Source organism: Archocentrus centrarchus, chromosome 18 (assembly GCF_007364275.1).
Source record: "Archocentrus centrarchus isolate MPI-CPG fArcCen1 chromosome 18, fArcCen1, whole genome shotgun sequence".
Taxonomy (NCBI): Eukaryota; Metazoa; Chordata; class Actinopteri; order Cichliformes; family Cichlidae; genus Archocentrus; species Archocentrus centrarchus.
This window is the reverse complement of record NC_044363.1, coordinates 15,674,196-15,688,228: the sequence shown is the minus strand read 5'-3', so window position 1 is coordinate 15,688,228 and position 14,033 is coordinate 15,674,196. Positions and strand designations below refer to the sequence as shown.

General features: G+C 41.0%; 1 protein-coding gene across 1 annotated transcript; it reads right to left on the bottom strand.

Annotated features, from left to right (window-relative positions):
* Positions 1-628: 628 nt before the first annotated feature.
* Positions 629-7,130, bottom strand: LOC115797328 (cerebellin-1). The gene is made up of 3 exons (XM_030753881.1): positions 6,514-7,130; positions 3,541-3,660; positions 629-1,071 (listed from the first exon to the last, which is right to left on the bottom strand). The coding sequence occupies exons 1-3, from the start codon at positions 6,817-6,819 to the stop codon at positions 874-876; spliced, it is 624 nt and encodes a 207-aa protein (XP_030609741.1). The 5' UTR covers positions 6,820-7,130; the 3' UTR covers positions 629-873.
* Positions 7,131-14,033: the final 6,903 nt, after the last annotated feature.

Below are 14,033 nucleotides of genomic sequence, written 5' to 3'. Positions count from 1 at the left end.
CAGATCTGCATCCCGCTCATCACATCTGGTTTCAAGACACAAAGAAAACCCTCAGCTCGAGGTTTCAAAAGGGGACTTCCCAAACCAATGGGTGACATCATGGTAGCTACAGCCATGTTTTATACTGTCTGTGGACAAAACAGCTAATCTTTGGATGTCAGCTAGCTAGCTTGCTTGCTGCTAACTTCTAACTTCACCCAACCTTGTGAATCTTCTTTATCATTGCTGTCTGGATGCTTGAGACAACAATAAAGTGTACAGCTACACTGAACACATTATGGGAGATGGAAGATTTTGGATCATATTCTCATTTGTGCTTCAGCATTTATTTCCTTTTAGGAAATGAAGGAGCATTTGGACCTGGAAATAGATGCTAATTACATTTAACAAATGTATGATTGATAGATATAAAAGTAGATGGAGTACCTTTGAAAATTTCTGTGATAAAGCATTATAGCTGGCAAGTTAACACTGAAAATGTTCATTTGTTAATGCTAATAGATAGATAGATGCAGTCAATAGACACAATCATTTTCTTTATTGCAACAAACATTTGGTACTTCTTATTTCATGCATTAAAGGAAAACTGCAAGCAAGCACAGAGTGATGATGTGTCAGACAACAGACAATAAGCCATAAAAGTGCGATGGAAATGGAAAATACATCCAAGATTTTTGGGTGCAGAGTGAATTCACCAATTCATCGATACACATCAAGATGCATCAGTGCAGTTTGATGTATCAGTTAATTCCTCCTCCTTTGTGTCAATGGCTTTAAAAGTTACAAAGTACTTTTTATGTTACACCCACCCACCTCTCCACACCTTTGACTATGACAAGAACATCAGCTCTCTTCATCCTACCTCAGCCAACCCTACAAGGGGAACACCAGAAACCCAGAGAAGGTGGAGTACTTCCACCCTCCCATCAGGTTTCCCCGCTCCAGTTTGAGGTAAGCCTTATCCCCCCTCTCCATAATCACCAGTCCAGCATTGGTGGCAGCTTCCCTGGTCACATCCTGGTCTCCTGCAAAGGCCGAGATCACAGGCCAGCCGTTGAGCACCAGACTCACCTGGGAAAGCAAGATGTCAGATTTTCAGGGAAATTATGGTGAGAGAACAGTGAATTAAATCTGTCTTAGTGAGAAATCAGCTGCCTTATGTACAGAGGTGGGAAGTAACAAAGTACAAATACTTCATTACTGTACTTAAGTACTTTTTTCAGGTATCTGTACTTTACTTGAGTATTTATTTTTCTGACTACTTTTTACTTTTACTCCCTACATTTTTACACAGATATCTGTACTTTTTACTTCTTACATTTCCAAAACAGACTCATTACTTTAGCTTTAACACGTCTGAGAAAAGTTTTCATTTCCAGTCAGTGCGCCATCAAACATGAAACGATCTGAGCCCAAACAGAGGAACAATAACATATAAGAGACAATCATACTGCCGTATCCTCCATCACTGGGGCTCATTGCACACAAAACCGAGGCAAAACTGTATAATTTATGTATAATTTATGTATATTTTATAGCGCTATAATCAGGGGTTACAGTGACTGAGGGCAGATGCCCGTAAGTTGTGCTCGTGGTACTTCAGCATTTAGCTAGCACTACAGAAGAGGAGCGAGCATAAAGAGAGTAACGTGTGGCAGGTAATTTTAAGTGCAACGTTTCTAAATGCTCAACAAATATCAGCACAAAAAGTGTGTGCACTTTGTCACACAGTGTGTCTGCTAGCTAAAGGAACAGCTGCTGTATTTCCAGGGAGAGCAATGAATGAGCGATAACTTCACTCAGATGGACAAAGATGTAAGAAAGAGGAAGGAGAGAGCAGCAGCAGCAGGTCAGCTGATCACAGCCTGCAACATCATTTACTGGAGCTCACAATAGAAAGTTGTGATTCTCCTCTCCATGCAGAGCCACTACAGCTGATCTTAGGGTTCCTCCACCTTCTGAATCCCACTGTAACCCCTGAGTATCCTCATGTCTGTGTTTAGGTGCAGGCACAGTCACCCTCTACTATGGAGGACACAGAGAATAGAGCTGTGTTTAAATTCCCTTTAACAGTTTGTGTCCTACATAATAGATTCAAGCTGAGTGCATTCATTAGGATTACTTCAACTTTTACCAGAGCAGTTTTTAACACAAGTACTTGTACTTCTACTTAAGTACAGAATGTCAGTACTTTTGCCACCTCTGCCTATGTATCTCTCTATGTATGCACTGTAAGCTGTTAAAAAAGGGAAACAGCTAGGTTTGCTAGACATCTGTAAAGCTCACTAATTCACAAGGAGTTTTCAAAGTGGTTGGGCAAAACTACTTGATTCCATTTAGGCAGTGAAAGGGCTTCATTATGGTTATTAAACCACCACATTAGCCTGTTAAAATACATCCTCCTACAACATTTATCACATCAAAAAGCCCAGTAGTGCCAAGTTCTGCTCCCATTAAAGGAAGACTCTGGTCCATATAGTCAAACCCCTCATATTACTAGATTATCTAGACCAGGGATTCTCAAATCCAGGCCTCGAGGTCCCGTGTCCTGCAGGTTTTAGATGTGTCTCTGCTTCAATACACTGAGTCAAATATAGAAGTAATTAGCAGGACTCTGGAGAACTTGACTGCATACTGAGGAGGTAATTCAACCATTTGATTCAGGTTTGTTGGATCAGGGACACATCTAAAAACTGCAGGACACCGGACCTCGAGGCCTGGATTTGAGGATCCCTGATCTAGACCATAAGCGGTTACTGACCAAGGCCCTGGTACAGATTTCTCCTCCAAATGTCTGGAGGGATGAATCAGGAATAAACTGGAATAAACTGAACTTCACACTTTTTCAAACTGTTGCAACATCTCCCGAGTCTCTGTACTGATATTATTAAAATGGTGGGTAAAAAACAAACATGTTTCATGTCTTCAACTGCGACGGCAGTGGCACAGCATGCCAAGTTATAGAAACTGAGAGGTGCACAAGTGGCTGAAACAACACCTGCTTGCACCATATATGACATATGCCACCATAAACAGGCTATTAGACGTAAAGCTTGTAAACATGGGGAAACAACCAGCTCCAGTCAAATAACATAAAGTCATTCAGAAATATTCATTATTTTATCTATAGTTGTGCTTTAAAGGAAAGTGACCTCTAGTGGCCATGTGAATTAGTACACAGAAAATGGATTTTTTTTGGTGATGTACGCCAACAGAATCTATTCAAAATTAAACAATCAAGATGTGACTGAAGAGCATTTTTTGGTTTTAATTCAGGGGGTTGGACAATAATATTGCATCAGTGGTTAATGAATTACAGCTTTTCATCCCTAGCCTGGGACCTTTTTCAGTATCCCTGAGGTTCCAGATCATCTGGTAATATGTGGGGATCACAGAAGAAATCAGCCTTAAGCATCTCTATGTCAACTATTAATTTACAAACCTTAGAATAGAATCAATCTGCTAACTTTACTTTGGGGAGGAAAAATAGAGCCATTCAGTGTCAGCTGATGCTGTCATCCTTGAAGTTTTTGTTCTTACTTGTATTGTCTGCCGGTTGTAAACTTTGACAACATGAAAGCTGAAGCTGTAGACTCCTTTTCTGGGTGCCACAAAGATGCTTGTCGCTGGATCAAAATGGCTGCCAACGTTCACTAAGATCTAAGGAGACAAAGAGAGAAGCAAAATATTTTAACTAAATGTGCAATCCTTGGTTATTTTTTTTTTGTGATTTTTACTGAGCTTCCACTGTGGTCTTTTATTATTATTATTATTATTTTATTTTTTCAAAATAGCTGGTCAGCTCATCCTCAGAGGAGAAAAAGAGAAAAAGAGAGAGAAAGAACTGGCAGTGGGTCAGTCCGTCATAATAATGCTTGTCAATGAAAGCCTTTTTCTGCAAACATACAATGTACCTTCTGTTTGTACAGTGTGATCAGTGACTGGGGACTTCAGTGGCAATAAATCAAGTTTAGTAACAGCAGATGAGGCTGTATCTATAAATGGCAATGGCAGTCTGTTCTGGTTATTATTAAACTGGCTGGTTGGTCAGTCCACCACTTTGGTTCCCACAATAAACTGTTTTCACACAGATGTTGATGCTCCTTTATGGACTGAATCCTGTGGACTTATATTAAAACACTGACCTTTTACCTTGCATAGCACTGGCGAATAATTTTGTACAGTTATGTGGCTAGGAGGAAGATGCCTATTGATTATATTGCCTCTATAGTACAATAAGGACATTCACATTTGTACTTTTAAATACACGTATTTGCTTTTCAGATCAATATGAAGTTGGTGACTTGTGGACTTTCATTATGGAATTTGGACTTTGTCCACTAAAGTTGCCAATGACCAATTACCTGCAAAACTATTGACATATGAGTTTCAGCTACTGTATGCTGCGTGTTTAGTGTTATTGTTGATGTGCTAATATGCTAAACAAGTCAAACATTATACTGGGTGAAGATGCATGTGACACACGGATGCTAGCATTTAACTCAGGGTGTCTCTGCACATAACTAAAATCTCACTTAGTGAACAATGCAAGCATGAATGTACAGACAGATATCACTGGATCAATCTGATAAAAACTAAAAAAAAACAAAAACCTGACTTAAAGTCTTGCACATGCTCATTTCTACTATCTGACACGAGGCACACAAGTGTTCTTGAAGTTACATACACTGTAGGACTGTTTCTGCTTTGTTTGTCTTGTTTGGGCATTTTTATAACTTAAGCAACACCAAACAATCTGCAGGGACTATTCTTTTTTCATATACTGTTGTACTCTTTTAAGTGGCATATGCACAACACTCTAATTTCCTTCAGTCATTTTACTTGCTGTGATTGAAGGGCAGATTCAGTCAATGCACCATTTCATAGCATTTCAGCCAGTCCTGAGCATTATCCTAACCCTAATCATTATGCATAAAATTTTAAAAGAACTTTAGACCTGGCTATTTATAGGGAGAGGTTTTTAGTGTAGTGGTTTACGCATAACAAGCTGGAGACAAAGTTAGAGATGCAAGGCTGAGATGGTTTGGACATGTACAGAGGAGGGATAGTGGATATACTGGAAAAAGGACGTTGGAGACAGAGCTGCCGGGCAGAAGAAAAAGAGGAAGACATCAGAGGAGGTTCATGGAGGCAGTGAAGGAGGACACGCAGGGGGTTGGTGTGAGAGAGGAGGATGCTAGGAATAGGGTAAGATGGAGGCAGATGCTCTCCTGTGGCAACCCCTAAAGTGAGCAGCTTAAAAAAAAGAAGACTAGCAAAAGATCCCTGGTTCAGTCGCAGGAAGAGACACAGATACCTTTGGGGTTGTGTCAGGAAGGGCATACTGTGTAAAAATCTGCCCAATCAAACATGCAGAGCTGTCCCTGTTGTTCTAATCTTTATGCTACGATGTAAAGTTTTGTTTAGGCAATAGTGTGCTCTTACTTTTTTCTTCCAAGATGAAAATGCACCTGTACACAAAGGGACATAACCAGAGAGACTGAATGATCTCCATACATATAGAGCTGAACGTCATTATTACTGTTAGACCATAAAGCGCCTGCACCAGGTGGAAGACCTTCTCAAAAGACTGGAGGCTTTTGTGGCAGCAGATTCATGCCAGGGGTTTTGGAATGAGAGGCTTATTATTTGGATTATTATTATTATTTATTTGGATGGGTATAATATTACACTCTTATTTATTTTATTTATTAAATGCTTATTTATTTATTTTAAGCTTGAAAAGCCACTGGAAAAATTTGATCCAAAGACAATCCAGTCCAGTATAAAAAGTGTGATTACTGAATTTATGGGCTTTTGCGAGGGTTTTATTGTCACTACAAATGTCTGAAGTTTGGATTTTTGTGTTTGTTGGATTTCTGGTTTCCTGTGTTGTTTTCTTTATTCTAGTGGAGTGGTCCCCGACCCCGTTTTTTTTTTTTTTTTAATGCATCCTGTGGTTTTGGTCATGTCTTGGTTTCTAGTAGCTGCAGCTGCCTCATCTTTCTATGTTTGCCTTTATGGCCCTGGTCCATGTCTCCAACTCAGCATGTTTCCTTTGGGCTGTTTTCTTGTCTCTTATTTATTAAATGTTTGTTTTCATGTCTGTATCATTCCTGTTTGGTTGTTTCCTCTTTTACACTGAAAGTTTGTTTTGCTTCCTGTCTCTGTCCTCGACCATCCTGATTGTCTCCACCTGCCTCAGTCTTCCCTTCAGTCTGTGTCACAGTGTCTGTTATACTTCCCTGCATGTTATCCTGTGTTGATTGGATTTTTATCTGTGTGACATTTTTGGGGGAAAAAGGCTAGTTTTCTGCCTGCAGTGTCCTACATTTGGATCCTCTCCACATTCATCTGAAACAAAATGTAGTTTATAATCTTTAAAAAAGCAAATTTATACCGACAATTGTTAGACTGCGGTGTAAGGTGAAGCATTATTCTTGCACCATACTGTTTGACATTTTTGCTTCTTTTGGGAGGAGCTCCGACAAAAAACACAATTCTTAAACCCACCTGGTCAAAGTAGATGGTCATAGTTCGGTTGCTCATCTCTGAGGGTTCGTGGTTGGTGTTACGAATGGCTGAAAATGCCACCCGACCAGTTCCTGACCTCACTGACATGCCCAGGGCATTACCTGATGGCTCTGCTGACGGGGTGGAGTCACACACCACCAGACACTTTCCCTCCAACACAATCGGCTCTGTGTCATTCTGGCAGCTGACCCCTGAGGGCCCCCGATGGACGAGCAGCAGCAGTCCAACAAAAAAGACAGAGCGGAGTTCAAGGCAGGGTGTAGAGGTGAACGACAGACAAGACATTTTTTGTGCTTCTACTCCAGAATGGTCACCACAGCTCTTCAGCAAGAACGTTATCTTCTTGGCGGGCACCTCACTTTACCAGCAGGGTCATAATTTCACCTGGAAAGAAAATATCAACCGGGGCTTTGTCTCATCTCTTGGGAGATTAAATGATTCAGGTACTCCTCAGCTGGCTTACTATGGCTGACAGGAAGTCTGTAAATGTACAGAATAGGTGGCGGTGTCCAGTTCCTCACACCACAGCAGGGGTGGCCATCAGCCAACTGGGTGTAGACTCAGAAGTCCAGGCTGGTGCGAAGATTTTTAGACCTTCAGGCCTGCAAATCAGTGGAACACACGACACAATTATGCACACTGAAACAGTGCATAAAAATCAATGTGACTGGACTACCAGATAATATTTGACTTCTGCAGTTCAGTTTTTTTCTGATAACTTTTCCATTCAAATGATTCACATTGAAAGATACAAACAAAAGGCAAACAATTGCTGTCTCCACCTTACTGCAACTAACCTATACTGATGGATAATCAGCTATTTTTATATATGGATGTCTTTAGTCATTTTAAACAAGTTCATACATCTAATTAAAAAGACACTACAACTTTTCTGCTGTTTTTACACCCTAAATATTAAGCATAAAGAAAGTCATTATCATTCCTTTTTGCGTTTAGAAACACTACATGACAACCCCAAAAACAGGCTCAAAATCCACCCAGATGGAGGAAATTTGCTGCTAAAATAGGTAAACACAGCGTGGTGCGCTGGAGAAAGTTGTCTGGTATGACACAGCTGAAATCTCTCAGACCTGCATTGCTGTAAATGTAATATAAATCCAACGCAGTGCTCTGCCATGTCACTGCGTAATCAGTGGTGAGAATATTAATAGAAAACTGCTTTATGTTGACGAGCAAAATAAATAGAAGTGATGAGGTAATGGTTTGGCCAGGAAGGGGCCCACGTGAGCGATGCCAGCTGGACTCAGGAGGGGAGTACAGCGGACTATCACAATCCCACCACCGAGAGGCCATCTGTGGGTAAACACTCCCACTCATTCACCTTGTGCACCTTTCCAATTTAATCCCTCTCTCTTTGCACTTGCATTCCTTTACACTAACGCACTCACTGTGATAAAAAGCTGTCCACCACCATTTTAAGAAGCAAACACAGAGATTCAGACCAGTACTTTGATAAATTATAAAACGTAGTTTAAATGTATTAAAATGTTCCAGTTAGAGATGTTGTTAGGTGATGCCCCACAGTCCCCCCGGGCAACATGCCGCAAGACAAGAAGTACAAGAAATGTAACAATAATGACCCTAAAAGCAATAATCTATAGATGCTACATCACCCACCTTTCACTTCCTCAGCGCTCCTCCTGCAGCAGCATACAGGAACCAGCTTGCCTCAGTAAAGTTAGAGCATCGTTTCCCAGTTACCTTCAGCTTTATCTCTGCTCCTCTCCCTCTTTCTCACACTCTCTCTCTCTCACTATATCTCTGTTCCAGGGAACCCCTGTGTTTGAGCAGACGTTTAATCACATCATGAGCATCGCCATCCTTCTGTTTCCACTGTTGCTCGACCCTCCCCCACTGTACTTCCCCCCCCTCCTTCTCATCCTCTTTTTTTTTGTTTTACTTGAGATAACACACAAAGGTTGGTGAAACACAAATTTATGCATATTCCTGCTATGATTTTTAGATGGACACATGCTTTTGCTTTCTTTTCTGTTAAAAAACCCACAATGGTGGGTCCTCATATTAAAAGAGCAAGAATATAAAAACACTTCACACACTCAGGTTTTTCTTCAAAAGCTTTGCTTTTATTTTTAGTTTCAGAACTTTTATGTCAAGTAAAGTAATATCTTGATAGTATTTTATAGAAAATCATTTGAATAATAAAACAGTTAAGAATAGTTGGGGAAAAAAACAACACTTTGCACTCACATTTAACAACTTACTCCAATCTTACAGGCTTAAAGGGTTTTGCATGTTGGCCATTACAGATTATAATGGAAATAACTCAGTATTTTAGCCTGTGGCAGAGTTACTTGATAAGAGGCTGTCTATCTGTGTACACTGTTTTTCTGAACAGTGAGCAATAACTTTAAAATTTAAAGTTCAGCTTATTTTTAGTGGCTACAGGAATGAGTGTGCACAGACCACAAAAGATCCTGCATGAGATTCACGCTACAGTGTTTGTGCTGCTTCCACCTTAAATGTCTCCTAACAGACTCTTTCAGTCCTTTAAGGCAGGCTCACTTCTATGGTTTCAGCAGGAACAACCATTGTGATTGTCTAGTTGAAGCACTTGTTCAAACCAAAATTGGTTCAAAAATAAAAAAAAATATTAGTTAGCATCACATCATACAGCTAATTCGATGCTTCTGTCCTGTTCTTCCCTGACACCTCCCTCGAGAGGACATATAACCACCGGGGTGACGTTTCTCCCATTGTGTTGAACACAGGGGTTAAAGTATGGGTAGAGAGGCTCCCTGAAGCTGCACCTGCTGTAAGTATAAATGTGAGTCTTTGCCTCTGCGTCATAGAAGGACACAGACCCTTCCTCATAGTCCAGGAATATGCCGACTTTCTTTAGGATTTTGTAAAGGTTGAGGGTGACTGAGGGCCCTGTGCAGGCGCTGAGACTGCCACCTTTTCTGCGGCAGATGGCCCAGTAACCGCTGTCAGGACGAACCATGATGGCACCTTTCCTGTTGATGGACTTCTGGGCCACACCTAGATCCCAATCTGTTTATCCCCAACCTGAAACACAGCGTACAGAGAACAGAATTAAATGAGCAGCAAGGAAAAAGAAATCCAGCAATTTATCCAATTTATCCAGTTTCAGTTTCTTCTTAGTAAAAACTGTGCAATGTTTTTTTTTTTTAATATTTCCTAGGAAAATGGGGAATAGGTGCAGCGATTTGTTTAGTATGTCAGATGCATCTCTCAGGTCCTGTGTCAGGCCTTTGTCAGATTTTTTTCCTGTTTCTTTAGGACTTGACTTTCAGACACTGATCATCTGCTGTAGATAGCTTTTTAGGCCTGACACTTCTTCCTCAATTTTGTAAGGACAAACTGCACATTGTGCTAAAATGTGCCAAGTTTTCTGCTAGTAACTCTTTGGGAATTGCCTTTTTGTTGCCAAAATCCTATTTTATGCTATCAAACTGTGTTTTCTTTGGCAATTTTCAGAGATTGAACTAAAGAAATGAGAACAAAATGCATGTTTTTGTGATTGCTAGTAACAGCTAAGTCTTTGTTTTCTCTTATGTTTTTACACAATACTGGTTCGTCCCTTGAGTCAGGAGCCTTCTTTATGCTAGAATGATTAATAGCTCAGTGTTAAAGGCTTAAACAAAAGACATTCCTCTGAAAATGGTCAGGTACAAGGACTGGACTGAAAATGAGTGAAAAATCAGCCAATGTCCAAAGAAAAACTCTGAAAGACATTCAGTCTTGCTGAGTCTGAGACCAGTTTAAAAATAAATCAAAGAAAGTCTGGCTCCTTGGAAGCAAAATCTAAAGAAATGAGGGGTGGCTCAAGACTTTTGCACATTACTGTATTTGTGAAGGCTATCAAACTAACATCTTTAGCAGGTTATCATTTGAAGTAGAAAATCCAGAAAGGAGAGCTTTCTGGATTTGGTAAATCAGTAAAAACTGATTTACCAAAAGGTCAAAGGCCAAAGAAATCTTTATTATCCCCCAAGGGGGCAAATAGTTTTGCAGCTAGCAGTGATATTAAAATAACAATCCTGACTCACAAACATAAGAATAAAAGTTTTTAAAAAAATCACCTCGTGTTATTTAATGAACCTATTGCCACAGTAACAAAAGAGTTTTTGAACCTATTGCTCCTTGACCGTGGCACCACATGTATCTGCGGCCTGAGGGAAGTAACCTGAAGTGGCCATGAAGAGGGTGGCTGGAATCAGCCAGGACAAAGCGGGCTTACCTTAAGAGCCTGACTTTGTACACATCCCCCAGGTTGTTCAGGGAAACCCCTGCAATGTTGCTGCACAGTTTCACAATTCCCTGGAGACGTTTTCGATTCCTCAAATTTAAAAGCCCGTACCGACACAAAAGGAAAAGTTAAAACAGATTCTATAAAACAAAGAAAACATTCTCATAAAATTATGGTCAACATTAAAATTTCAGAGCTTACAACAAAAATATAGTCTCTGATGGGCTTTCTTGCACATGGCATCAACCTGTGATAAACTTGAGTTTATCATCAGAGTGCCAAGGTACTTGTACTGATTAACCACCTCAACTGATTGGTTGTTGATGGTTACAGGAAAAATGACTGGATTTTTACCAAAATTTATAATCATTTCCTTTTTTTTCCTGACATTAATATCAAGAAAGGAAGACTTACACCACTGTATGGCATCATCAACCACTGGACAACGGTCAGAGTCTCCATGGCTCACCAAAGAGAGGACAACAGAGTCATCAGCAAACTTCAGTATGTGATGCCCTGTGTACCTGCTCCGGCAACCATTTGTGTATAAAACAAATAAAAGACGTGATAAAACACAACCTTGAGGGAATCCAGCGGCTGATATAAGAACATTTGATAAAACGCCACTGACCCTCACACGTTGTGACCTATTTGTTAAAAAGTCCAGCAACCAACATATTAGTGTGGGACTGATGTTATAAACTAGACACTTATTTGATTTCAACCCCATAACGGACTTCACCCCTTCCCAAGCAGGCTGAGATTTACCTGCTTTGAGCATGCATGCAACTTTGTCCTTATAATTTTTCTTGGCAAGTTTAATTTCCCTTTCCACCTGATTTTGTAATTTTTTTGTACTGGGTTTCGTCACCTCCATTGAAACTAATATTTTGTAGGTTAATATCCCTCTTGAGAGATTTGGTGACCCATGGCTTATTGTTTGGATAAACAACAATACACTTCTGAGGAATAATCAACTCTTCACAGAACTTAATGTAGGCAGACACCGTCTTTGTGAGTGTATCTAAATCTTCGCAAGTACACAGGCCGGACAGGCCGGAGCATTTCTGAAATGCTCCACTTTGGACCCCTTTTCCAAAACGCATCATTTTCACTCTGTTCCCATGTCAACAGGAGGCCGAAACGCATCAAACGACGCAGTTTTCATTTTGAAACAATGTCGTGTAAACGGGGCCTAACAGAAGGGTGCACATAACACCCATTCTATCCCTCCACATTGACTATCTGTCAAATTGAGCATTGATTTTAAAATTTTAGTCTTAAGTTTAGAGCTTTTAATGGACAGCCCCCCCAGTATATCACTGAAATTTTGACCCCTTTTTTCTTCAGGCTGCAAAGGCCTCCTGAAGGTTCCGAGTTTAAAACTTGGGGGAAAGGGGGGGGTGGGGTTGGGTCTGTCTTACAGGTAGCGTTAGAGACGAAAGTAGTAAACTCTTCTCCAGTAACCTTACTTCTGCCAGACATTTTATTGCAGTTGGTGTAACATGTTTCAAAGTAATGCATTACTTTACATTTTTATTTGTGAAGGAAGACACCTGAAACTCTTTATTAAAAAAATTTTAAAAACAATTTATAATACAAGTGCTATCTACAAGCACTAGCAATTCAAAACAGTTGGACAAGCCGTGGTTTAGACTTGGCCTTCTCAGACTGGTTCGTCCAGTGGTTGGTTCTGACATCATGGCATAAGCTTCTCCAATCAGCAATAAGAGCTCCATAAAAGAACCACCTTCCTCCCGCACATGTTCCTAATCAGGGGCGGGCTGGGGTTGAAATTCAGCCCGGAAGCTTGGTTTGGAGAGGCCTTTTATCCGATCGTACAACGGAGCAGCAAAGAGGGAAAAAGATCATCAACCACCCCTTAGCTGGTGTCTCCCCCTTTACCTCTCCTAATGGGTTGCTGGCTGGGCTGCAGTGTCATTCTGACAGCAAATTTTGATTTGGTTTTAGTCATAGTCTTTTGAGGAGATGGTAATTTAGTTTAGTCATAATTTAGTCAATCTGAATAGTTTAGTTTTAGTCTAGTTTTAGGTCGACGAATTATCGTAAGAATATCCATCCATTCACCCATACATCCATTCTCTTCCGCTTATCTGGGGTCGGGTCATGGGGGCATCAGCCTAAGTAGGGAACCCCAGACCTCCCTCTGCCCAGTCACCTTGACCAGCTCATCTGGAGGGACCCTGTTGTGTGTTGTGGCAAGAAAGGATGCGATCACAGTGCTGTTAACCTGGTTCCATTTAATGACGAGAAATGTCAGTCGTTACAGCTCACATAGCGGTAACCAGTGGCAACCAACGGCAGGACAAAACAATGACATAACCCCCAGCGCGCATGCGCAAAACCCAGAACCACGGCATCTGTGAAGGCTCAATATTACTGTGTGCACACTGCACAGTCAATATTCTACAGACCCCAAAGCGTTCCCAGGCCAGCTGAGAGATATAATCTCTCCAGTGTGTCCTGGGTCTACCCCGAGGCCTCCTCCCGTTGGGACATGCCCGGAACATCTCACCCAAGAGGTGCCCAGGAGGCATCCTAGTCAAATGCCTGAGCCATCTCAACTGGCTCCTCTCGATTTGGAGGAGCAATGACTCTACTCTGAGCCCCTCCCGAATGGCCGCACTCCTCACCCTATCTCTAAGAGAGAGGCCAGCCACCCTTCAGAGGAAACTCATTTATGCTGCTTGTATTTGCGATCTTATTCTTTCGGTCACTACCCAAAGCTCGTGACCATAAGTGAGGGCAGGAATGTAGATCACGCAGATCAATCAAGAGCTTTGCTTTTACACTCAGCTCCTTCTTCACCATTACAGACTGGTTGCAGCATCTGCATCACTGCAGATGCAGCCCTGGTTCGCCCTGAAACAACCGGTCATTCGGGAAAACTCCCAAACCTCCCCATGGCCACCACGCCCCTGTTCCTAATCATGACAAGGCAGTTAATGCTCTTTAGCAACAGGGAGCGGTGACCTACACACACCCTTCCCTCCTTAGATACAGATGTACATATTTTGGCAAAACCTTTAAGGGTAACATAAACATATTGTTCTTTGACACCGAGAAGGCCTGACGTTAGTCTAGCACAATCTATTTGTCGCTCTCTGTCTAATGTATTATTTAAATGTCTATTATTTGCTTCAGCCACTGTTTAATTAGTTAATTTACAGATGTTTACTTTTAAACATTTGTCATTTTACTCATTGGGTAAAAATAAAACCCCAGC